This window comes from Sinocyclocheilus rhinocerous, unplaced genomic scaffold (assembly GCF_001515625.1).
Source record: "Sinocyclocheilus rhinocerous isolate Xijiao unplaced genomic scaffold, SAMN03320098_v1.1 scaffold43, whole genome shotgun sequence".
Taxonomy (NCBI): Eukaryota; Metazoa; Chordata; class Actinopteri; order Cypriniformes; family Cyprinidae; genus Sinocyclocheilus; species Sinocyclocheilus rhinocerous.
The window spans coordinates 1,051,501-1,077,175 of NW_015628370.1; the positions used below are offsets into that span (position 1 = coordinate 1,051,501).

General features: G+C 41.4%; 2 protein-coding genes across 5 annotated transcripts in view; both read right to left on the reverse strand.

The window, feature by feature from the left end:
* LOC107737765 (palmitoyltransferase ZDHHC18-like) overlaps positions 1 to 4,370 on the reverse strand; it is a 22,154-nt gene extending 17,784 nt beyond the window's left edge. Inside the window, exons 1-2 of one of the 2 annotated variants that reach the window (XM_016549386.1) lie at positions 3,875 to 4,370; positions 2,281 to 2,441 (exon numbers count right to left, since the gene is read on the reverse strand). In XM_016549386.1, the coding sequence (XP_016404872.1) occupies positions 2,281 to 2,441; positions 3,875 to 4,113 (400 nt within the window). In that variant the 5' untranslated portion in view covers positions 4,114 to 4,370. The remainder of the gene's footprint in view (positions 1 to 2,280; positions 2,442 to 3,874) is intronic. The other variant, XM_016549387.1, reaches the window with a different exon arrangement.
* Positions 4,371 to 9,647: 5,277 nt separating this feature from the next.
* Positions 9,648 to 25,675, reverse strand: part of LOC107737764 (AT-rich interactive domain-containing protein 1A-like) — a 71,735-nt gene continuing 55,707 nt past the window's right edge. For 2 of the 3 annotated variants that reach the window (XM_016549385.1, XM_016549382.1), the window contains 12 exons: positions 23,510 to 23,649; positions 23,281 to 23,378; positions 22,705 to 22,914; positions 19,845 to 20,049; positions 15,079 to 15,211; positions 14,811 to 14,983; positions 14,279 to 14,420; positions 13,973 to 14,077; positions 13,744 to 13,840; positions 12,816 to 13,650; positions 12,596 to 12,726; positions 9,648 to 12,508 (listed from right to left, as the gene is read on the reverse strand). In XM_016549385.1, the coding sequence (XP_016404871.1) occupies positions 10,628 to 12,508; positions 12,596 to 12,726; positions 12,816 to 13,650; positions 13,744 to 13,840; positions 13,973 to 14,077; positions 14,279 to 14,420; positions 14,811 to 14,983; positions 15,079 to 15,211; positions 19,845 to 20,049; positions 22,705 to 22,914; positions 23,281 to 23,378; positions 23,510 to 23,649 (4,150 nt within the window). In that variant the 3' untranslated portion in view covers positions 9,648 to 10,627. The remainder of the gene's footprint in view (positions 12,509 to 12,595; positions 12,727 to 12,815; positions 13,651 to 13,743; positions 13,841 to 13,972; positions 14,078 to 14,278; positions 14,421 to 14,810; positions 14,984 to 15,078; positions 15,212 to 19,844; positions 20,050 to 22,704; positions 22,915 to 23,280; positions 23,379 to 23,509; positions 23,650 to 25,675) is intronic. The other variant, XM_016549384.1, reaches the window with a different exon arrangement.

Below are 25,675 nucleotides of genomic sequence, written 5' to 3' on the forward strand. Positions count from 1 at the left end.
TGGAGCGCGCTCTGCTGGACAAACTAAGTAATTACACCATTTTATCTGCATTATATGTTCTGTAAAAATAATTTTCATATCGGCGGCATATTCGCCGATACCGATATATCGGCGACAGGCTCATATCGGCCGATAATATCGACAAAACGATATATCGGCCGGGCTCTAGTAAGGACATCAGTAAAACAGGCCATGTGACATCAGTGGCTCAACTTCAGTTTTGCAAAGCTACGAGAATACTTTTTGAGCGCAAAGAAAACAAATATAACAATTTATTCAACAATTCTTCTCCCCCGAGTTACGTCTTCCGCCATTTTAGAGAGTATCACAACACATACACACGCTTTCCCCTAAGCTTAAACAGCGCTGATTACTAGGGGTGCTCCGATCAGGATTTTTGAGGCCGATCGCCGATCACATAAAGCAGTATCTGCCGATACTGATCTTTTTAAAGCCTTCTTTTTATCATTTATAACTATTTATAGTGATACTCCAATCAGGATTTTTAGACATTTATCCAGTCCCTGAATTTCATCTTTTGAAAATCAATTCCTGTGTCAACTGTGCAGCTCGCTTATAGACAGACGCGATGTGTGGTGATTTGAAGCCATTTGCGTATTTTGAGAGAGTGCACGCACGCTGATTCACTCACGCTGTTTGTGAAGTTACGTCTCACACAAGGTTTTCAAATTACTTTATAAGTTAATGAAGAAATATAGCATTATAATGATTTCACCCGCGCCGGACAGAAACTGAGACGGTGCCACTGCATGTCGAGCCAAACCTCTCACAGCAGCGTCATCAGCTTGAGATCGTTTTTTTGAGATCGGCCTTTTTAGAGACCGCCGATCAATCATGCCAACGTGATTATCGGCCGATCAATCGGAGCACCCCTACTGATTACGCAGATTATGTTCATGCGCGCGCTTTCTCCCCCGAACATAAACAACGCTGATTACGTCCATTATGCTCTTGGGTACTCTCCAAAATGGCGGAAGACGTAACTCGGGGGAGAAGAACTGTGAAATAAATTGTTATTTTTGTTTTCTTTACACACAAAAAGTATTCTCGTAGCTTTGCAAAACTGAAGTTGAGCCACTGATGTCACATGGACTGTTTTACCGATGTCCTTACATGTTTCTGGACCTGGGAACATTACAGTTGCGTTGCTGTCTATGCAGGGTCTGAGCATTTTTGGGTGAACTAACCCTTTAAAGCCATTTACAACAGAGGAACAAAACAATTTGTCAAAGAGCCAACAATATTCATAGCACACAATGCCAGGTTTATACATGAAATAACCCCCATATAGCATAAATGAATCACCTCATAGCAGATCTATACAGGTGGAGCTGGGGAAGGTGGAGGGTTTCTGAAGCAAGCTCTGCTACAGCAAGCACTAGTCATATATTTGAATGTTGAGCAGCGAGCTCATTGGCTACCGATACAGGAGAGAACCAATCAGCTGTGCCATGTGATAATGATGTCATTAGGTCAGATTGAGTTAGACCTATCGGACTGCGCCATCTAGAGTTTCATGCCAGAACTCTGTATTTAACATTTTAAGGCAGCACGAATACTTTTTTTACATTGTAGTTTAACAACTTAATTTCATTCATAAGAATTGTTTTCCATTTCAGTTTTAAAGTTGTAAATTTGGAATAACGTGATTTTCTCTTTCCTTTCTGCAATAGCCTGTAAAGCACGTATACAGTCTTTATCTATATCTGTATGCATGAATATGGAGGACCTTATATATTCGCCAAAATGTAGCAGCAACAGAGCACACTGCACTGAGCCCATAATGCAATGCCCTAGACTTGACCTTACATATACAGAGTGACGAATGAACCAGAAGCAACATCAGACGACTCATTCTTAGCTCATTATATAATCAGCTATCAAAAGACATTTTGGCCAATCTTAGATTAGAAATGCAAAGTAATCCAATTTATCTCTGTAGACGACAACTGAAATAGTATGCAGTATACAGCATATACACTCCTAAAAATAAATGTTCCAATTTCACAGCAATGCCATAGAAGAACCATTTTTGGTTCCCTTAAAGAACCTTTCAGTGAAACATTTTTCTTAGTGTGAAGAACATTCTAATAATTTAAATATAAAGAACCTTTTGTGGAATGAAAAAGGTTCCATGGATGTTCAAAGTTCTTCGTGCAACCACAGATGCCAATAAAGATCCTTTATTTTTAAGAGTGTACAGTGCATTACGCAGTGAGCAGTGCACTATTTATCTGGACGAGACGTGTGCTCCCTCACCGATCTGTTTCTCAATGTCTGCGGCCTCCTCTGGTGTGGCCCGGGGCAGAATCCCTGGATCCGTGAAGCTGGTCTGGAGGAGAGAGATGATCACAAACACAAACAGGACCCCTCCGATGGCCGGGATGCAGCTGGTGAGGTGCTTCACCAGGAACGGGCAGCTGGAACCACACAACGCCTCAGTTAGGAAAACACTGATTGTGGAACAAGGAGGCTTTAAAATACTGCGCTGCTCCATGAAACTCTTCCATTCCCTGCAGCTCTGCAGATTCTGATGTCTAACGCTAAACAAACGCCCTATAAAGAGAATCCGCGCAAGAACTGATGTCTAAAGTGTTGCAGCACGAATGCAATAATATAAAGATTTGAACTCTAGAATCAAACTCAATCTCTACTTAATGTGCGGCATCCACAGGGAAACGCTTTAAAATGAGGGGTATGATTAACACCAAAATTAAGAGCCACTTTTAAGTAACCATACATCATTAATTAAGTCCCTAAAAGTGGCTTCAGTACAAATAATGTCCTGAGAGAGACAGTACATTTCACATGCAGATTCATACTATAATCTCAATTACTGCATGAATTAGAAGAGGGAGACACATTTTGCTCCAGTGAATATTTCTCAGAGTTCATTCTCAGTATTAATCTTGCCTATGGAATATTTCCAGTTAGTTATTATTATAAATGAAACAATTACAGACAGGCTAAGGAGCTCTTATAACACAGAAATGAGCTATTTTGGGAGACTATATTGCTATGGAAGCAGGGCATGCGGTCACATGAAGGGGGTAAGTTGTCACAATGGAAACCTACTGTTTATCTTGCAGTTGCAGTTCAATACTATTTTCATTATGTAGTTTATGCTTGACTTAAAACAATGAAAATGTATATTTCCATTTCTTTCTTCTGTGAACACAAAACAAGATTTCTTGAAGAATGTTGGTAACCAGTGCTGGGTAGTTACCGATCACATGTAATCTGGGTTACATAATCAAGTAGTCAGTGGCTGAAATTAGATTATATTACATAAAATACTCGTATTTACACGATAACATATTCACACATTATTCAAAATAATTCGAATATTCAAATAATTCAAAATTCAATAAATGATTGCATCTTTCAAATTTTAAAAAGTCAAAGGTAATCTAAAAATAATCATAAAGTACTATTTTATAGGCATTACGTTACAATTTTGTCATGCAATTTGTAATCAGTAAGTAATCTTCACAGCACGGTTGGCAACCAAACAGATTTTGACAGACAAACAAACAAAACTGTTACATACACGAAAGTCATGCTGTTTCATAACGACATGAGGATGAACAAATTATGACAATTTTCTCGAGTGAGTGAACTGTCCTTTTAATATGTCAGCTAGCTTTAATTAACAAACACGTCCCAATTCAAGGGCATTTTGAAGCAGGTGTGCAATTAGTCGTGTACGGGGATTTTATTTATTTTTTACTTATAACCTGAGATGCACCTGTGCCTTTCCTAGGCCTACACTGTGGCGTGCCTCATGCTTTCCGACAGCACTTCTTGCTTAGATGCTCTCTAACCCCCGCCAGGCTAGTGGCCGCGGACTTACTCGAATATGAAGAAGAGTCCGCTGGTGAGCAGGATGAGTCCCAGTGTGAGCGGCAGCACGCCGCTCTGACGCGCCACGATCATGCGACCGTCACAGTAGAAGCGGTTCTTCCCGGGAAACACCTCCCATCTCCTCCGGGCTCGTCTGGGCTTGTGCTCGGGCAGAGGTCGCGGTGGAGGTGTCGGGGTAGGAGTCGCGAGTGCCTGAGGGTCTATTTGCTGATACTCGCGGTTTTTCATCCTTCACGGCGGTGAAATCAAGCCGCTCCGCGCTCGGTGTCCATCAAACATCAGCTGCTGCGCGGATGGATGGATGTCGCGCGACGGTGTCATTCCACAAGCGCGCGCCGACCGCGTCCCGCTTTATTAGCAAGCCGGTCGCAATCCATTCGGCGCACGACGAAACGAGACGGATTTACCAGCATGTGACGTAACGCGATGTGCGGCGGCGACGTCACTAATGCGTGCTCGCTACATGTTTCAATAAAGCCGCGGCTTGGCTTTGGTCGTCTGGTGAAATAACGCTTCTCCCGTTCCGCTTTCTCTCGTTGCTGAATGATGGACGCCCGAATGAGCGTCAGTATTTACACGAAGGGCACAATGAGTGATAATCTGCCGCACATATTCACAGGCACACCGCCGCGCAGATGCTGGTTGGCACAGAGGATGTGACGCTTCAGTCCTCGGCTGCGCTTCTCATGCAGTCGCTCGTGTCACTATCTTCTGAAAGCTCGTGTTTTACCATCGATGGCGTTCAGTGTTTCATTCTGTGAGAACAACACTACCTGTGAGTCTGTGACGGGATTAAAGCAGCGCCATACAACGGACACATTTGACTGTCTATCTATCTGACTATCTATCTATCTGACTATCTATCTATCTATCTATCTATCTATATATCGGACAATCTATCTATCTATCTATCTATCTATCTGACTATCTATCTATCTGACAATCTATCTATCTATCTGACTATCTATCTATCTATCTATCTATCTGACAATCTATCTATCTATCTATCTGACTATCTATCTCACGCACTTGGCCCAATGAAGGTATCCAGTGGTGGATGAAGGTTACTTGCGTGTTCGGTCTTTTCAGCGCGCAGAGTTATTCAATTTAGGTTTAACTCAAATCTGACTCCATTTTATTATCTAATCTGACTCCATTTTAGTATGACCTCGAATTTAGGTTGAAAGGCAAATTGGTTGTCTGTCGGTCTCTAATTATTCTGACATTTGATTATTGTAGTTAACTCTTTACTTTGTATTTTCTCGTTCATTAAGAATCTATTGTCGCTTAGGATGCCTCACGGCGGCCGCTATGCGTGGGCCCCACGATCACAAATTCGCCAGTTTGATCCTTAGTATCTATCTGACTATCTATCTATCAATCTATCTATCTATCTGACTATCTATCTATCTATCTATTTGACTATCTATCTATCTATCTATCTGACAATCTATCTATCTATCTGACTATCTATCTATCTATCTATTTGACTATCTATCTATCTATCTATCTGACTATCTATCTATCTATCTGACTATCTATCTATCTATCTGTCTATCTGACTGACTATCTATCTATCTATCTTCAGGATTTTTTGGTAAACAGCAGAATTCATGGTTCCATTTATCACAGCAAGTCTTCCAGGTCCTGAAGCAGCAAAACAGCCCCAGACCATCACACTACCACCACCATATTTTACTGTTGGTATGATGTTCTTTTTCTGAAATGCAGTGTTACTTTTACGCCAGACGTAATATATATATATAACCGATAGATAGATAGATAGATCTAGATGTAGTGACATATGCTTCTCAAATCAGTGTCAATAAAGCAATAAATGTTTTCATCCTGGCAACATGCCCCACTTTTTAAATAAATCTAACCCAAGAAATATTCACTCAAGTAGCTGTGACAACTAGCCCCATTCTGACATCATATGTGTTCGATGTATTAAAACAAGCTCAGCTCCAGATATTGGCTGGACAGTTTGCCAGAGTGGACCGTACGCCCCAGCCTGTCCCGTGGAGCCAGACCCGAGTTAAAGCACTCATCTACTTGAATCAATCAATATATCCTGATGCAGCTTGAATTTAGCTGAGTATGTCTTCATGTCCCATTCATACAGTTCACAAAATAGCTTTCATACGCAAACGTCCATTTGATGTGTGTATTCCAAAAATGCTACAACTTGGTGCACTAATTATAATAAAAAAGATCAACATTATTAGGAAAAGAAACAAACTTTGCCTTGTTAACTGTTAGTAAATGACAGCTGTGTTGAGTTTTTCTGCTCAGTCTTTTGGAAGTGTTGCAAAGTCATTTCACTTCTGAAAAACCGACGGAGTCTGAATATCAGTGTGTACAGGACATGCATTTTAAAGCATGTCATGAGGATCAATGAGCTGAATTGAGACAACAGAACATTTCCAGGTTAAAATAGATAACTATCATTAGATCAGTTCAAAAGACAAAATAAAAATATATATACTGCCAGTTTGCTTTACAGCCTTTGCACAGAATAAAATGAAGAACTAAAACGAATCAGAAAGAAGATACAAAATGAATATGATTTTTTTTTTTAAAGAAGATATCAAAGAATAACATGAAGAAAACAGAACTCAATTCAGCAGGGTTTCAGTAGTTGTGCTGGATTATGCATGTCGCAGGCATGATATTTCCATGACAGACACACTAACTAGCTAACCATCTAACCATGCAATTATAAATTCAACACTGAAATAATAATCAAATATTTTTATTGCACATAAAATGAGAAGATATGCAATACACGCGTTGGATCGAGCTAAGCTTTATTGCTAACAACATAAAATTGTTCTTCCACTAGAGGGCGATTGATGGGTCAGAAAGATGAGTCCTCCATTCACATTTATGTCACACAGTAATTCGTATAAATGCCAAGAATTTATATCTGACATGCAAACCCCTATTCTAGCTGCAATGTCTATAAAAATATAAGATATAAGACAACTATTGCGCTCATTCCTGTCCTGTTTATTAAGCTATGTCTACGGACTGGATAAAATAGCCAGGATCACATTTGTAACTGTTATCTGCACATAACCGCTAGATGGAGCTGTGGGGTTAAATATTGTCGTAGAAATTCAGCTTGCTTCTGTTAAAGGGATAGTTCACCCAAAACTGAAAAACTCTGTCGTCATTTACTCACCCTCATGTCGTTCCAAACCCGTACGAGTTGCTTTCTTATGTTGAACACAAAAGAAGATATTTTGAAGATTGCTGGTAATCAAACAGTTGGTGGTTGACATTGACTCCCATAGTATTTTTTTTTTCCTACTATGGAAGTCAATGGCAACCACCAACTGTTTGTTTACCAGCAATCTTCTTTTGTGTTCAACATAAGAAAGCAACTCATACAGGTTTGGAACGACATGAGGGTGAGTAAATGATGACAGAATTTTCATTTTTGGGTGAACTATCCCTTTAACGGTTTGCTCAGATTTAAGGATATTAAAGGCAGGGTATGTAATTTTTCAAAAACACTTTAGAAAACTGATTCGGGCCGAATAGCAAAACAAACTTGTAGCCAATCAGCAATAAGGGGCGTGTCTACTCGTGATGTGGAGGAGAGAGCTTTCAGTGCATGGGACGGACATTAGCCGAGCCGAGTGACAGAAAGATAGAGATGGCGGATAAAAAACAAAAGAGGAAAACGTCTGCGGAACGATAAGGCAAGAAGTAGTACCCGTGTAAATATCGGATCAGCTTTCCATCGCTGGAGAGAACTCAAGGAGCGGAGGCCTGCGATCGGACGCCGAGGTTGCTTTGTTTCTTCTCAATAGGTGAGTAACACTGTGTCTACAACAGCTAAAGTCTGCCTACACTGGACGTGCTCAAACGACCGTTGAAAACCATTTGAAATTTGTGTCAGCACGTCATAAATAGAACCCGGCAGCAGTTTTCTGTCGGGGATTTGTTGCTCCGCGCCGCTCACGTCCGTAGACACGGTGTAACATTGGTTTTGCTTTGTTTCACAGAACTAATCGTTGCCTGGGTTGCGTACGTATATGTGGGGCGGAGCTATCAAAATAGGGGCAAGACCCTTTTGGGGTAGGGGCGTGTTTGTTTTGGTGATTTCAAATATCAACATTGGCTACCAGAAATCGCTTACCCTGCCTTTAATACCGCCACGTGTCTGCATGTTCATTACTATTCATAAGCGCGTAACAGGCACGCAATGAGGTTTTGGTTTATGCTTATACCATAATTGTATTTATTCATCTTTATTTAGGTTATTTTATGTAAAATATATTGAGATAAACCTATAATAAAATGCATTGCTTTTTAAGCACTCATTACTGATAAAAGTAGGAAGCAGTATTTCTGCATGCATGGAAAGTGCACCTAATCCCGCAATGCAATGCGCTCGGCTTGACCTTCATTTCCAACATAATGAAGGAAGCGTAAGTAATTACAGCTGCGATTTTAACATTTCTTTGAGCCTGCAGTGGCCTGCATTTGTGGAGTATGCAATTATTCCATTTCAAACAGCCTAGATGTTTCTCTTTGGGTTGAACACCAATCCGGAGAAAAACTAATTTACAACTTGCAATTTGCAGGTCATGCGATTTTCCATACTGCAGTAGAGAAACCGATACCTGTAGAGTCAGGCCTACACCATACACCACAACAGACACGAATGCATACTGATGCCAAATCAAACGCTGTATTTCATACAAGTTCATTAACAGCGAGTCTAGCTCTGTCAGTTGTGCAATTATGGATAATGCCGATTACTACAGAAATTAACTCATTTCTGCAGATTACAGTGATATAGTGACAGTACAAGTAAACGGGGACATGCACAAAGTTTACCAGAAGAAATGTAAGACTCAAATTTGTATTTAAGCACTTACATGAATAATAAAAAACGTATTTGGTTGTCCAAAACTAGATGTGCAAATCACTTCTGTGGTGATACTACTGTTCTAGATGAACAAACATTAGTTGTGTCACCAATGTAATGCATATAAGGATTTGGTCCTGTCAGGAATCTTAATGCATATAAAAATTATGATCATGACTTGAATTATTGGACAGCAACTATGCACAGATGGTTTGTGAGAGATTGCATCACAATAACTGAACATGTATTACTATTACTTCTTAAGTCTTGAGGCATTTGCACATTTACGGTTTACTTTCATTATAAGTGCTTTACTTGCAAGAACAATTTTACCACTTTTGTTTAACAGATTAATCAAAATATTTTCTATGGTAATCAACAATGCAACAAATGCAGTCCATAGAACTTGACGTTTATTAAATTCATGGACCTCCAACTGCATGATTATAAATGAATCAATCACAAGCGTTTTACCAAGATTTAATGTACATTTATTCTTAACACGTGGAACATATAGTATAAAGATTTCATACGGAATAAATGATATTCATTAAGCCAAAAAAGGGGAAAAAAGGAATTTACAACAAGTTTTTAGCTACATCATCTGAAATACAAATATGAATCCATAGCACTGGAATCGACTAAGGAAACTGCTGGGAAAGAGGGGAAACCAAACTCGTTTGCTGTATCTGTTCCGGTGAATGATGACGAAATCAGTTGGAGTAATGGACTTGTCTGGTTTGATATATGCCTCTAGAGCTTTAACGAAAGGAACTGAAATGTTATGTGCATGGGATCGCAAGGGCAGAAGATTGCATTCCTACAGCCAGAGATGTAAGGAGAGGAAGGTGGTAAATAAACACATGGCAATGCGCAATGAGAGATCTGTAGAGTGAAACCTTTAATTCGTCAAAGATTAAAAACGGTGAAGAGCGCCATAAGATGAGAGAGAGAGAAAAAGAGCAAAGTGTAATTTACAACATCATTATATACACTGCAGCCTGGACTGCATCTAGAGCTCAAGACCAGTCCTAAGAGGTGATTTCTTGAAGGGTCAAGTCATACAATCGAGGGACAAAGAAGAGGTCGGGGTGTTGTAGGTTCACGTTACTTTGGGGGGAAAGCCATTTTTTCCTCTCTCAACATGAACTAAAACCATCATTTTTAAAAACTACAGTTTTTTTGCTGCCAAGCCAGCATTATCTCAGTGTGAAACAGTATTGTTACAGTATGTTTACAGTTTTAAGGTGTACAGTACAGAAAAAATCCTACAATCTACTGCACAGGCCTCCCATTTACATGTCTGTTGACAGCCAACGACCTGGTTCCTTTAGGGCTAAGCATATATAATCCAAGTTACAGCAATGTATACCACACACCAGAGTCTGAGAGTCCATTTAGCCTCCAAGAACCAGATAATGGTCGTCTCCGTGCCTGTCCTCACCCGGAAGGTGAATACGGGCACAGTTTTTCCCCAAACTCACTGTAAACGTGACAGCAACTTTGGTTACAGTTTCGTTGTTGTTTTTTTTGTGTGTGTCTTTTTTGTAATTTTATTTTTCCTTACAAAAACAAGTCCAAAGGGCAGCGCACTCTTGCAGGCGAGGATCTCGATCGGCACATCCATGTTAGTTTAATTCTTATCCATACATGTTAAATCCATCGCGACTTATATCCGTCCTTGAGAGCAAAGCAAGGGTAGACAAGAATAGACAGTGGAATCTGAGGTGATTTTGCATAAATTAAAAAAAATGAACATACAGTCAGTCAGTTTCGCTCTTAAATTTTCTCCACTCACGCAGACACACACACATTAAAAAAAACGAGTGGGGAAAAACATGATCGCCCCCATGGCTGTCATGACTGGCCGATCAGAAAAAGTACGTCACAGATTACATGGGACACCAAAGAGTTCATGAGTGGGGACACCGATATGTCCAGTAGCCGTGACTCGTACAGCGTGAACTCCGAGTGGTTCTCTTCCACTTTGGCAAGGGCGTGCAGGGCACGTGCCGCCCGCCGCATCATGTCCACACTAGTGGGCTCGAAGTGTGCACCTTGTAAGTGCATCAATGAGCCCTGACTCTGTTGGAACTGGGTGGCTGCAAGACTGTCCTCCAAGAAGCCAAGAAGGTTTCCAACGCTGCCTTTCTGCACAGCAATAGCCCGGGCCGCGACGCTGTCGCCTTGCGCCAGGTTAGCTAGCAGCACCACCGCCATCTCCCGGCAGACGGGCACTTTGCGGTCGCCAACCATGCACACGAGGAAGCCGTAGAGCTTCTCCAAACGGCTGAAAGGCGGCGTAGCCAGAATGAGGTCAACATTGTTATTCTGGATGCTAAGCTTGCTGAGGGTTTCCAGGACGAGTCTCTGGGGAGACAGTGTCCCGTTGAGCCCCAGCGTGGGGAAGGGGTCGATCGCTTCCGCTGAAGGGCACACAGCCCAGTGGAGCAGGCCGTCCAGCAGCGGCAGGCAAATACTTTCAGGGTAGATGGACAGGTCCAGCTGACCTGAGATGTTTGCTAACGTGACCAAGCAGTTTTCCCGCAGAACCTCGAGACAGTCCCACCACCACTTATCTCGCTCGCAGCTGAACCCTTCATCTTCCTCTTCCTCTTTCTCATAAGTAACCGGGGCCTGCTTGCGTTCAGGATGCCAGTGGTGCAACAGCACCAGCCGGCCAAGTAACAGCAAAAGTCCGGGATGCTTCGACATCTCCAGATCATTCCCAGGAATGAAGGAAAGACTGCGAACAATGTTGGAAACGCAGATGCAGCGGCGGGCGAGGGAATCCTGCCAATCCGAGAGCGTACAGAGCGGGGTCTCGTCCTTGCTGTGCGGCTCGTCCTCCAAGATCTTGATATTGCGACTCTGTTGTGCAAGATCGATGCCAAAGAGAAACATATTCTTCTCTTTGTCGCCGCCCTGGTTGCCTCGGACCGCTTCCTCCGTCACGGAGCCTTGCCGAGCCGACAGCACGTCATCAATGGTGGCCGTTATACTCGTCGACGTGCTTGCTGTTGTAGTGCTTTTACCTTCGGACGATGGTTGGACTGGGGATGGCTGAGGTTGTACTTGTTGCTGCTCTTCGTTTGTCTGAGCCTTCTCAGCATCCTCTGTAACAGTCTCCACTACATGAGACACCTTCTTACGTGGCTCGACATTCACTGGCACCCGTTTCCGATGCTTCAAGAGCTCCATCTTGCTCTCAAAATGGGTTTGTATGTGTTCTGTGGTGTCACCACCACCTACACTCCAATGGATAAGACCACTATCAAAGGCTTGTCGCCGACCCAATTTACTAGTGCACCCAATCACAAATGGGTCTTTTTTCCTCAATATCTTGATGGGAAGCTTGTCAAATTTACTAGCCTGCTTTGGCCTCTCCTGGGAGGCACTGGTGTCCTGCAATGGGGTGGATGATCTGAGATGATCTTTGCATGAAGTATCCTCACCTTCCCTCTCTTCTACATGTGTGAACTCCTCTTTCTCTTGCTTGACCTGGACCTGTGACATCTGCACAGTGTTGTTCTCTACATCTTCATCGTCATCCTCGTCCTCCTCTTCCATCTGCTCTGCCTCTGGCCCCTCCTCATCAGACATCTCGGGGTCAATGGCATCTGGGTCAATTAGCGTACGCTGCCCAGGGTCTCCAACCTCATACTCTTTCAAGATGCCAAAGATCTCAATGAGGCACCTTCGGAAATACTCAACAATGAGCTCAAGGAAGCCAGGAAGCTGTAAGTGGAAGATAAAGATAAATTAGTCACACTAGTTGACCAACCTGACCCATCCCTAGTTCTATGGTCTATAAAATGTACTCACCTGGTTCAGATTAAAGTTAGAAATGCTGTTGTCGTCATAAAGAAGAATATTAATGGTATCCAAAGCCCAAGTGCTCTCTGCTAACAAGCCTGATTTGAGGGACATCATGACTCTCCAGGCCTCTGGTGTTCCTGAAACCAAACACAAGCCAAATTTAAGACCGCCCCACAAATGGATCGGGACACAAGTATTCATAGGAACACTGCCATGAGCCTCTTACCAATATCCTTCATGGTAAGCCGACGACGCGGTTTCAGAATGGGCTGCGTGGCCTCTGTTGAACCTGGTGGGAATGCCACGTCTCTCCGAATCAGAGGGGGCTGCACTGGCGCCTGGGCAATGTGCGATGCAGGAACTGGTGGTCCAGCCTTCTGGATTTTCATCCCCGTGTGCATGTATGGAGACTTACTGGGAGAGGTCCTGTTCTCCATTGGTCTTGGCATGGGTGCAGGGCTAGACACTTGTGGAATGTGGTTCTGGGAGGATTGATAGTTGGACTGAAGAGGTCTGGCCATCTGTGGCCCAGAGGCTCCAGGCCCGTATGGGGGCTGCCGCTGGTTAACATGGCCAGCCCAAGGTCCCTCGTGGTTCATGCGCTGGTCTGAAGGCATCATGTCTTCAGAACGATTCATGCCATGGTAGCCTTGACTTTGGGAAGGGACACCAGGGGGCCCCTGGCGATTATGATAGTTTGGGTAGTTCATCTCATTACGCCCAGGCCACATGGGACCTTGGGATCCATCGGGGACTGAAGGCATGGAGCCACTCATGGAGCTACCCATCATCTGTGGTGGCATGGAGGGTTGGGAGTTTGGACCGCCCGTGTTAGGTCCTCGATCTCTCCCGAAACCAAAAGGAAACTGGCCCTGTGGGCCTGGTGGGCGTCTGTCGGAACCTGGATAGGCATTATACTGGTTATACATATCTGGTTGGGACTGAGGTACACCTGGGGCCTGGGGTCCCTGCTGCTGACCACTGAAAGGGTACATGTCCCCTTCATGACGCTTTGCAGGAGGACCGTAAACACCATCAACTGGTCTCTTCTGTGTGTAATTCTGTATTTGAGAAGTTTTGTTTTTTTTTAGATTTTAGTCAATGCCACACCTATTAACAAAATAATCATTTTAAAAACATTGTGTTGCACTGACCGGTTGCTGTTGTGGGTACATTCCTGACTGTTGGTTTGGGTATGGTCCACTAGGGGGAGCACCTTGGCCAGGGTATTGATTACTGTAAGAATCAAGCCTGTAATCCAAAACATACATCCAGTTTCAGAAAGGCCCAAAAAGCATGGATGCTCAATAGCAAGTAGCAAACAATAAAAATGAACATTCATGAAATTGCAGTTTTAAGTTTTATATTTAATTAAATGCTAACCTCTGCTGCTGAGGGGGCCGGTTGGGTGAGTACATCCCTGCATCTGAAGGCATCATGTTAGGCTGTGGACCCACACTGACATCTGGGCCCATACTCGATTCTGGTCTGTGAGGGAAAAAAACAAAAACAAATGGTGTTTGAGAAGCGACAACTGAAGACACTACTCCTTGGTTGGGTTGTTTTGAAATGTTAAAAACATTGCAAAGCTACAATAACATTCAATATTAACAGTCATCAGATTTCTGTATTAATGGATTGCTTGAATAAACTTAATATAAAGGCAAATACTTGAAATAATGCTCTCACCTTCTGTCAAATCCTGGACCAAATGGGTACTGTTGTCTTTGACCCATCGGAATATTTCCCATAGGTCCTGGGGGGCCTCGGTTATATTGTTCACCCATGCCACTGTTTGGGCCTTGACCTGGGCTCATGAACTGCTCACCTGCTGAAAATGTAAGCGGAGAGTCACACTGAGCGTCCTCGTTTGTACTAAAATATCATATACAACCTATGATTCTTATCCAGTGAGTTATTTACTATATGCCAAATCATTAAAAAGCACAATCTATACTTAAAAGTATAACTAGTAAATAATATCTGTTTAAAATAATATTTCTTGTGCATTCTTGTAGCAAATCACTCACCCGGATAAGGATCATGGGTTGTACAAATACTTTTAAGAGCAGACAATTTGAAAGCTCAAAATGTTAACGTCGCAAAGTACATACAAACTGAACAGTAATAGATTTGGCTCAATATTATAGTAGCATTACTAGATCATTTCATAAGAGAGATCCTTAAAATTCCACTGTAAGGATATGACCAGAACAGTCACCTTTTCTCATACCACCAAAGGGGTCCTTATTGGGCTCAAAAGGCCCCATGCGGCCCATCATGTCTGGTCCACCCATACTGGGCTGATAACCTGAATTGGGGGTCACAGAGTTACGTCTGGGAAAAGCTGGATCCCCACCGTCAGCAAAAGGGTCCTGCAAATTCACACTGCTCCTGTGACAGACAGATAATGTCAGATATACTCTGGCCCTAGAAAGTCATTCTGAATGTACTGTCCCAAAACTGAGACAGACAGCATTGAGATGTACCTAGGACCAGGCATGGGCGGCATCTGACTGTGCGGTGTTGAGGCAGGTGTAGGGGGCTTCAGGTCTCCCCCTTCGGCCATAGAACTGCTGGTCGACTGAGGCGTCTGAGGACCCTGTAACGATCCTGATCCAGCTGGGGGAAAAAAAGACTGGATCGGTCAGTCAGAAAATCCTAAAGGAGGTTTAGGCGACGTCATATTGTGTGTAGTGAACACTGTTTTAATAAGAACCACAAACTAGAAAACCAAAATCCCTGTCCACATGGCTGTAATTTAATCATCAAATACCTTCCGACTGCCTGCAATTGTCGCTTTCGCAGCACTTTCACTGTCAGTGTGGACAGACAGCATGCCAACACACAGCGACACACTTTCGAGGAAATGTGCTGAGCTCGGCTCATTTGGCAACCTTCCCCTGCATGAAATCATGCTGCTTTTCATGCCGCTTAATCTCATTTGAGGACTTTCCCCCACCGGTGACGCAGGGAGAGGTGCTCTGCCAGCTAAGTGCTCAGAGAGTATCATCCTTACATTTGAGGCTCCATATCCCAGCATGACATAGTCTCCATTACTAGCACTCAACCAGCAGCTAACAAAACACTTACCACACATGTAAGTGCTTAGTCATGTGTTGAAGAAGAAGAGATGTGGCAATCGGCTTAAGTCTGACGTCATGCGTCACTGTTTTGGGTCCAAATGCTCTGTCAGATGCCAAGTAAGGGATAATGTACATCCAGCCGGTCCAGCCGCTTCGCGTCGGGGTCCTAATCGCTCTGTCGGGGGTTATTCTGTGATAACAACCGGCTGGATGTACATTATCCCACTTATTACACGGCTACTTGTCACATAAGTAAATAATTAGACAAAATATTGATTTGAGTTGAAATATTTAAATGCAAATCTTCCGTGAACACAGCAGTTGTGAGCAAGCGGCAAGTTCAAACTAGACGGACATTTAAGGGATACGGTGCAGTCAAACCACTTATTACACAACATTTCACCACACAAATAATTACAGTGCCAAATATCCTTTATGCCTTTAATCTCATTTTATTCACCAATGTCTTTGCTGCTGACCTTCAATGATCCAATTCAACCATACTAATAAGCAAAAATGACTTTAGATAAACATAACGTTTGTTTCAGAAATAAAACTTTATATAAAAAAAACAAACAAACAAGCCCAGCCCAGATGAGAAAAAGTAACGCAAAAGTAACGCAACACATTACTTTCCATAAAAAGTAACTAAGTAACACAATTGGTAACTTTTTTAGGGAGTAAAGTGATTTCTGAGAAACACTGTTGAAAATTGAAATCAACACCAAAACAAACTATTGTCAATACTTGCAAGCTGTCTGTTCTGTGTGTGCATGATAAAAAAGGTGTTTGTACATAGTTCTGCTGGTGTAAATAGGGAAAAACCGAAGTAGACTGGAGCAATCAGACCGAGCGCCAGAACACTCTTGTAGCCAATCAGCAATAGAGAGTGTTTACATTCATGATGGGGAAGAGAGAGAGTGAGCAAGCAGGAGATTTGTAGATAAACTGTAGAAAGAGAGATGGTCTAGACATTAGCAAAGAGGAAAATGTCCAAGGAATATACCCGGGGAAAAAATGGGTTAGGACTAGGACTCACGTTAATATTAGAAAATCTTTCCAGCGCTAGACGTTAAAGAGTGGGAAGGCCTGAAAATGGATACTGAGGATACTTGTTTCTGCTTAAGATGCAACATTGGCTTTACCGTTTCACAGAACCAAGACATGCTGTTGTTCTAATATTAGCTATAGTAACAGAACTGATTCATCCATACTTGTGCGAGGTGTCTGATGGGCGAGCTGTTAGTCAATGCATGTGTCGCATAGCGTGTTTGTGAATTCGGGGCAGAGCAATGAAGGTATGGGTGTGTTTCTTTTAGGTAGGGCTGTGTTTGTTTGGGTGCTGAGTTCAAATATTAAGTGTTAAGCAAACCTTTAAGCAAACTGCACCGTGGTCAGTTTAAATCGCTTGAGTACTCAACAGATAAACAGGCCTAATACTCATAAAATTACAAACGAGGCCCCATTTTGCTATGTTCCTCCTGAACGACTGTTACTTCCAAGTCCTCGAGTGCTTGTGCCCATCCCACCAACATGATTACTATGAGGCCACGTGCCTCATTTAAGCAGACATGAGGCAACGTGTATGTGTGTAAATGTCAGAGAGCGAAAGGAATGAAGCGGAGAGAGAGAGACACAAATGTGTGTGGATGAACAGCATGTTTGCGCGCCACATGTTGCAGCTCATCTTGCGGCCAGCTAGAGGACGATTACTACTGGCACGCCTGTCGGATGACTCATGCTTTCATTCATTAACTCGTACAGACTGGGGTCACCGGCAGGTCAGACATATCCGTATCTCGCACTTCACACATGCTCCTTAACACACACACACACACACACACACACACACAAGGCACAATACCTCAGCCTCCCTCCTCTGGGCAAGGATATCCCTCTAACGCAGATAAAGAGAGGGGGAGGGTGGGAAAGAAAAAAAGATGAGGAAGAAAAACCCAGCTTGACTTTACATACCACCCCCCTTCACTTTTTTTCCCCATTCATCTTTTTCTGGCTTGGTTCAGCCCTCCAGGGGTTTGCCTCTGAATCCTAAGGCCAGGAAAAAGCCGTCTACAGCAGGGAAAAAAAGCAGTCAGCCTGGAGCACCTGACCCGGTGCCAAGCAGACATGCTCTACATCACAGGGGATCCCCTTTAACTCGCCCCATTTCTCTTGTAATCTCAGTCTCTCTCTCTACTGAACTCACTCTCTGGCTCACAGAGTCTTTTACATAGGACGCGTTCCTGGATTGAAAAACAGCTAGATGGAGCGAAACAGAAAGCAGTGCATAACCCAGTGGTCTCCTTAAGCGTATTTAACACCCAGGCTTTTTGCCAGTTTCTTACAATAGGCCGGACACACTGCCATTGTTGCAGTGTAAATACGCTCGGGATGCCTGTCCGGTGCTCAGCTTCTTCTGATTGATGCATTCAACATATATATATATATACATATTCATGTGCTGCATAACAGCTGAGATATTTTTAATAAGACACACCTTATGCCCTTTTTCACTAAATGAACAAATGGAAGAATGATATTTAAGCATTTTTATTTATATGCACCGATATAACAAACATCTTAGGGGGAAAAAACTAATAAAAAAATTTGCTGCACCAAATGTTCAGGAACATAAATAAATAATCAGCCAAAAAAGCAAAATAAATAAAATTGATGCACCAAATGTTCAGGAACATAAATAAATAATCAGCCAAAAAAGCAAAATAAATAAAATTGATGCACCAAATGTTCAGGAACATAGGCCTAAATAATCAGCAAAAAAAATTTAATAAAATAAATAAAATTGATGCACCAAATGTTCAGCTAAATAAATACATACATAAAGATAAACAAATAGATAAACTAAAGATAAATAAATAGATAATCAGATTTTAGGCCAAAATCATTTTTGGAGGGCTGAATCCACTGAGCAAAACAGTGGCGTTTAAATAGTGCTTCTTTTTGTCTGTCATTGTCCATTTCATGTGCACAAAGTAGATAAACTACAGCAGGCAAACATGTCAGCTCTGTGGAGACACTTCACCATGCCCAAATCAGTAAAATTAGTTTGTCTGAAATCAGAGGTGGCTTGCTGCCCAAGAACTTTACTTGGACTGGTTTAATTTATCAACTGAGAAAACGACACCCTGAGTTCAAGTACTCAATTACCCAAATATAACCATCCAAACTTCTTTTTTTTTTAGTTTCGGTTTTCCGCTAAATGAAAACTCATTTCAGTTTTAGTACATTTTGGACTTTAGTGAACATTTTTGATTGAAGCAAACAAATCATGGCATGAATGTTTTTAATCAACTCACTGAACAATCTGACATCACACACGGAGATGTCAAACTTACAATTAGTGTGCGTTTGTTTTCTCCGAACATTAACGCATCAATCGTAACACTAGTGATAATCCTAAACTTTAAATAAAAAGTGCATTAAAAATTTCGATATTAATAATGTTGTTTATATCGGCAGCAAAATTCATTAATATTTCCCAGCCCTACTCTGAACACAGAAGGGCATAAATAAGCAAAGCTATCCCAGCAGAACAGAGTTGTGGTAGCTAGCAGTACCATAAATCACTATAAACGACATGAGGACTGAGCGTCAAATGCTGGCGTTCAAACATTATCAGCTGTACTAAACCACATCAAAGCAAAACTCCATTAAAACAAGACATGCACACTATAAAGTTTCACATTTACAATCAGATTCATCTAGCTTTTACAGGTGCGTTACCAGGCCAATGGGAAGGGGTTTATGTCAAGGCAGTTAACGTCTTTCAAGTCTGATTATGTCAGTTTCTTGGACATCATGAACACATTGTACCTGCATTTGGGAAACTGGCTGCGAATAATACTGTGTTAACCTTTCCTTGAAATTCATCTCAACTTGCATCACCAATTCTGCGTAACACTTTTCGTTCATCAGAATGAGAAATGCTGAAAGCAAGCATCAAATCCCAAAACTAGTCCGAACATATTTGATGTTTCATACACATCTATCTGAAAGAGGAAAGTGGACAAATACGAATGCAAAATGGCAGAGCTACCTAGTGCAATAAAGATAGAAGAACTAACACTGAAAAGAGACCTTTTTGCATCAAACCTGGCAAGGACGTAGGGTTGGACTCGGTTTCATATAAAAGAGTTGTCTGCACTGACCTGGTGAGGGAGGTTGGACCTTGGCCTGATTCTTTTTAGGGTCATTGTTGAAGATTTCAGGCGGCGGGTCTTCCCCTCGCTCGATCTTGCATTCGAAGGCGTACAGACACTGGATGTACTGTTTCTTCAGAGAGCTGGCAGCACTACTGGATGTGCCCACATTCAGGTTAGTGGCCATTTCCCTCCACTTCTTATTCTTGTTCACCTGATAACGCCAGACAGACAGAATTAAATGACTGAACGGCTGAGAAGACCTTCAGTGGATTCAAACTCCGCACATACTCTACAAATTCAACAGAAACCAAAGCAAGCATTTAAATTGACCAGAAAGTAAACTAGAAACCATAAATGACCCTATAAAACTTTCGCAATGTACTTGGTCTTATTGTGCAAATTAGGGCTGTGCGATTAATCAAAATCGAATCGAAATCGCGATTTGAGACGTTGCGATTTGCTAATCGCAAAGCCTGCGATGTGGACGCGATATTACTCTGTTCCAGACCATATGCATGACTGCCTGCCTTGAGTTGCAGTCTTACTTGCCATGGGCAAGAGTGAGCGCACCTCCGTTCTCCCCAATCAGCACTGCTGTAAGAAATACAGCTCTTTATTTATAAAAAATAAACAAGTATTTTCTGTGAAATTCAGTAATTAAGTTAATTCTGTAAAAGTAGTTATACCGTTATAATCTTGCCTGCTGAAAAAAAAACAATAGAACCCCTCCCAAAACACAATAACAAATTTAATGGATTTCAGGGTTATAATGGGAATTGTATTGGTTTTAATGTAACCTATAATGAGGTGTCTATTTGATGGATTCTATTGGTGGGATGTAATCTGGCAGATGGCAACCAATAGAACAACAGTAATTCCTATTGGAATAATGCCCAAAACAAAAAGGAATTTTGTAATGGTTTAATGGAAACTATAAGAATTTCTGTGATGGTTTCTATTGTTTTTTTCAGCAGGGTAATGATACCCATACTGTGCTGCACATTATTGACAATATTGAGCTGAAGCTTGACTTTGCAAATTTAAAATCGCAAATCAAATCACAATATCTGTCAAAAAAAAATCGCAATTTAATATTTTCCCCCAAATCGCACAGCCCTAGTGCAAATCATAATATATCATCAAAATGCTTCCACTTCTGCAACTACGTTTTTACTGATGTAACCAAGGCTGTGTGGACCCCAAAAGCAACAGAAACTAATTATATTACAGCAAACATTTCTAGTGATTATTTCTAGTTTTCATTTCTTATTCAAATGAAATAAATAATAAAGATATAATGTAAAATAAATATGTACTATAGTGCATGTATTTATCAAAATGCTCCTCTCATTGTTTTTATCTAGCTGACTATCAAGTATATAGACATTGAATGGCTTTCCTGAATTAACTAAGGTTACATGCTGTTTACAAACCGTTTTATTGACGTCTTTCTGCAGTTGAAACACTATTTGAGTGATTACATGAGACATGATACATTTCTCTAAGTTGTACGGTTTCTTACAACACACCTTCTGATGTTCATTCATGTTTATTTAGTGCAGTAACTAATAGTAAAGAGCAAAAAATCGATTCAGGTGCTGCTTAAACTGAGCTGGCTTTAGCGATCTGTCAAGCCACATTAAAAAAAGGGTCAAAGCCACATGTATCGTTTGTATTTTGTGATAAAACTGACATAATTTGATATCAGACTTTGTTTCATATTAAAAGTAAAAATGCACAAAGCTTACAGCGATTATTGGCTGACAGATAAGCTACAAATAATGTTTAGTTAAGTTCACACATTAACTGAAAACAGCACAGACTAAAAGATTGATTTTCAGATTTAAGAAGCTATCTCAGTATCGATTAAAAACGCTAAATCAATATTGCTAATGCAGCCTCAGCGTATCCACACAGCCGACATGTCTACCTGTTGTAGTTCATCCAGGTTGTGTTCACGAAAGAAACACTGACAGAGTCAAAATGTGCATTTGAAGCAGCAATAAATAAACATCACTGTTTTGGGCGATGATTTCGGCCCTCTAAAACTGTTTAGGCCAAAACCGAAAATTGCTGTTTCAGACAAATATTTTTGGTTGCCGAAATTTGGGTGCATTACTACACATTTCTAATCTACAATCCAGTCAAACTTTATAGAAATCAAGTTACCCCCTAAATTAGGGCCCTATGAAATTCATTTAAATTTTTACCAAATTAAGTTTTAAATTTTTTTGTCAAACTAAGTGCTACACAACAGCTGTACTGTTAAAATTAAAACATGGAAGACAAATTGCTTGTTCCTTGAAAAATAAAGTTTAAATAATTTTATTAGTAGTAGTATTACATTAACACGTACGTTCTACTGTACAAAAGTAATATATTTCTGTCACAGTTTCTTCAAGTTTAACTATTTTGAGGGGTTGCCCTGAAGAGTTTTGTTTGTGTATATGACATGACAGCTTTTCTAAAATTAAAATGGTCAAATGCTCATGAAGTGACTTTTAGAGCAGCTCTGGAGACAATAGTTAATGTATTTATGTCCTCATTTAGTGAGACTGCAGATGCTGAAAACACCGCGAGTGTCATGCACGCTTCAGGATGTGTGTGGTAAACTAAACCTTGCATCTCTGCCATTCTTTCACACAGAGACACGGATTTCATTTTTATGACTGGATTCCGTGATTCCGTCTGTGTTTTCGGCATAGCGGGAATCACAGGGCCCCTACTAAATGATTTCCTACCAAAGTCCTATCCACTCGAAAACCATACTGTCATAATAACAAGATAAAGCCTTGTTCATGCCTCTTCATGTCCTATAATCGCCTCTAAACACACCTTTCTGTAATTTACAGCTACCATATCACACCTGAGTGAGGCCGCCAATCTCTTTGACAGACACGTAGAGGCGGAAGAGGTCGAGGGGCTTACGGCCCACAGCGGGGAGATTGGTCATGCCCATGGCTTTCTCCTCAGCAAACGCAAGGTAACGATCCACCCACATTTTGCGCTCCGGTTCTGGGCCCAGCTCGTACAGACGGGTTATCTTCTCATTAGTGGTGGTCGAGGAATTGGACTTCTGTAAGGACAAAAAATAAATAAATGGTAAAATGCACCCAAGTATTAGATTGCAATTTTCATAAACCAGAAGCACTGGGGAAAAAAGCACACCGGTGGGTATATCAATGCACTGTATATGTGCAGTGCACATTTCAGCCGAAAAGCATTTTCATTAATGATGTATAAAGCCAGGACTGCAGGGAGCAATTTCAAAAGCCCTGAATGTGCGTTACTCCTCCTGTACATTCGCCGGCTATCACACCTCTCCATATAGCTGATCAGTCAAGCGCTGTTCACAGGGCCGCCCCCGTCCTTCAGCTTAAGAGAGGCACGCCGGCCGGCAACAGCACGGCCCGGACCCATATAAATATTAATAGCTCTTCACCTTTTTCGATTCGGTCTTAGGCGTCCCATCCACCTTGTTATTCAACTTCTGAGGTTGGTTGAGTTTGTCCATGCCAAACTCTGGACTGGGAGCCATGCCTACGAGACAAATGCAAACACGGTCACTGTGGGCCAAAAAGCATTTTATTCAATTCAAAGATTAGCAGTTTGAACTATTAGCAAAAAAAACCTAAAATTCAGGATGCAAAGCAAGCAAGTTCAGTGCTTACCGGCAGAGTTATTGGACATGTTTCCAGGCATGGGGTACGGTCCCGCTTGATTTATCATACCCTGCATGCTGTTCATGGGCGGGGCATATGGAGACCCGGCTCCCATCATTCCTTGGTTCATGTTGGGATATCCAGGCGGTCTAGGAGAGAAATGAATGAGTCAATTTAGCTCAACGGGAAAATCTTAAATGGTATAAATGACTGAGATGATCTTCCACTGCCTTCACTCGTACTGTTCTGATCTGATTTTGAGCTCTCACACTAAGACTAGACTGAATCCAGCTGTGCTCCCCAGGACTGTAAAATCGCAAAGAGTTTAAATATAAAATCATGTTCCACAATCATATTTCCACATTATTCCCCCAATAAACATCAGCTAATATTGTTTCTGAGCCTCAGGTTAATCAAAATCCATAATTCTGAGCCCAAACAAATTAATCAATACGTGTTCAAGTGTCCTGCCTTCAGCAGTCAGGTTTATACGAAAGTGTTTAAAAGAAAAAGAATAGATCCCATATAAGACAGACCCATTTGAGCGATGGAGAGTGCATTTCATTTTTATAATCAAGTGATCTCTCCAAATCATTCATTCACGATATTCGCTTGTCTATTTCCAACCTGTTCGCTTCCAGAAGACCTGAGAGAGATGCAGCTGTGTATAAAATCTGTATATTAGGCCTCATCATGCCTGATTTCACCAGTAGATTACATTTAAATAAGTACATTTGGTTACACTTTATTTTAAGGGGTCCTTGTTACAGTGTAAATACATTTAAGTAGAGAGTAATATTAATTACCTACATGTACTTACTATATGGTTAGGATTATGATGAGGGTTTGTTTATGGTTACTTGCATGTAATTATGCATAATTAATTGTTATTATAATAGTAAGTACATGTAACTGTCATGATATCCAGCTGGAGTGCCCATGAGCTTCTATAGAGGGCACTCCATTCTGTACCTTGACATTCACTCAGGACTCCATTTCCCATAATCCTTTGCCCTGACTCATCAAGTGCATCACCTGTCTCTCATCAGATCTCATCATCAGTTCACAGCTGTCTCACATTAGTAGGACTATAAGAATAGCACACACACTCTCTGTCATCGCTGGTGATTGTATGTTGTATAGCTCTTCCGTGTTTCTAGTTTCTTTGCATTCGTGTTTTGATCCCTGGACTGTTTTCTTGTTTATGATTGTTTTGCTGCCTGCCCTGACCATTGCCTGATTTTCTGGATTACTCTTTTGCCTTGCCACTGCCATCGTTGTTTGCTGTTGTTGACCACGCCTGTTTGACTACGCTCTTATTAAAGCCTTGCATTTGGATCCCCACTTTGTCGTCACGCCTCCGTCGTTACAGTAACATGTGTAACAAGGACACCTTAAAATAAAGTGTTACCGTACATTATTTTACTGGATATTAACTTCTTCAATATTTTGAGTAAATGCAATCACTAACAATAAATAAAAAAGAAAAATTTAATAAATAAAAAATAAAATGCAAAAACAATGTTACAATAACAGACAGTGATCAATATTAAATTGTTAACTTTTGTTAAATTGTAAACATTAAATAACAGTTTAAAGTATTTAAAATATACACTATATAATTGGTGTCACTGATACATTCTCTGCTGAAAATACAGAAATGTGTTAGAAACAATAACTCGCACACTGACACTGAATCAGTAAAGCAGAATTATGAGCATTTCTATGCTGGTGACGTCATTGCCTTGTGAATGTGAGACCAGGACCACGATTTCAGCAATCATGCACAAAACTATATGCAGGTAATCTTACGGTCACCAACACCAAGAACAAAAGTATTTAATGATTATTGGTAGATTTTCACTGCAAAATACCACAAAAATGCTAATATCAGAATTCTGAAAAAAGCTGTTGCAAATTGAGTCATTTTAGGCTGCAATAAAAAAAATAAAGATTAAAACATGTCCTAATTGTAAAGTCAGCCGAATTACAGCTGCAAGCTTCATTTACACCGTGTTTAGACGATCGGAGCTCCAGTGACTCGACTTCCGGTGACCAAGCGAAGCATTTTTAAATCAGCGTCGGCAATCAGTGGATTGGACGCTTGTTCTTACGCTGAAGTCCAAGAGGGCCTGGATTCTGCACAGGCTCTTTTCAGGGAGTTCAGACGCACGT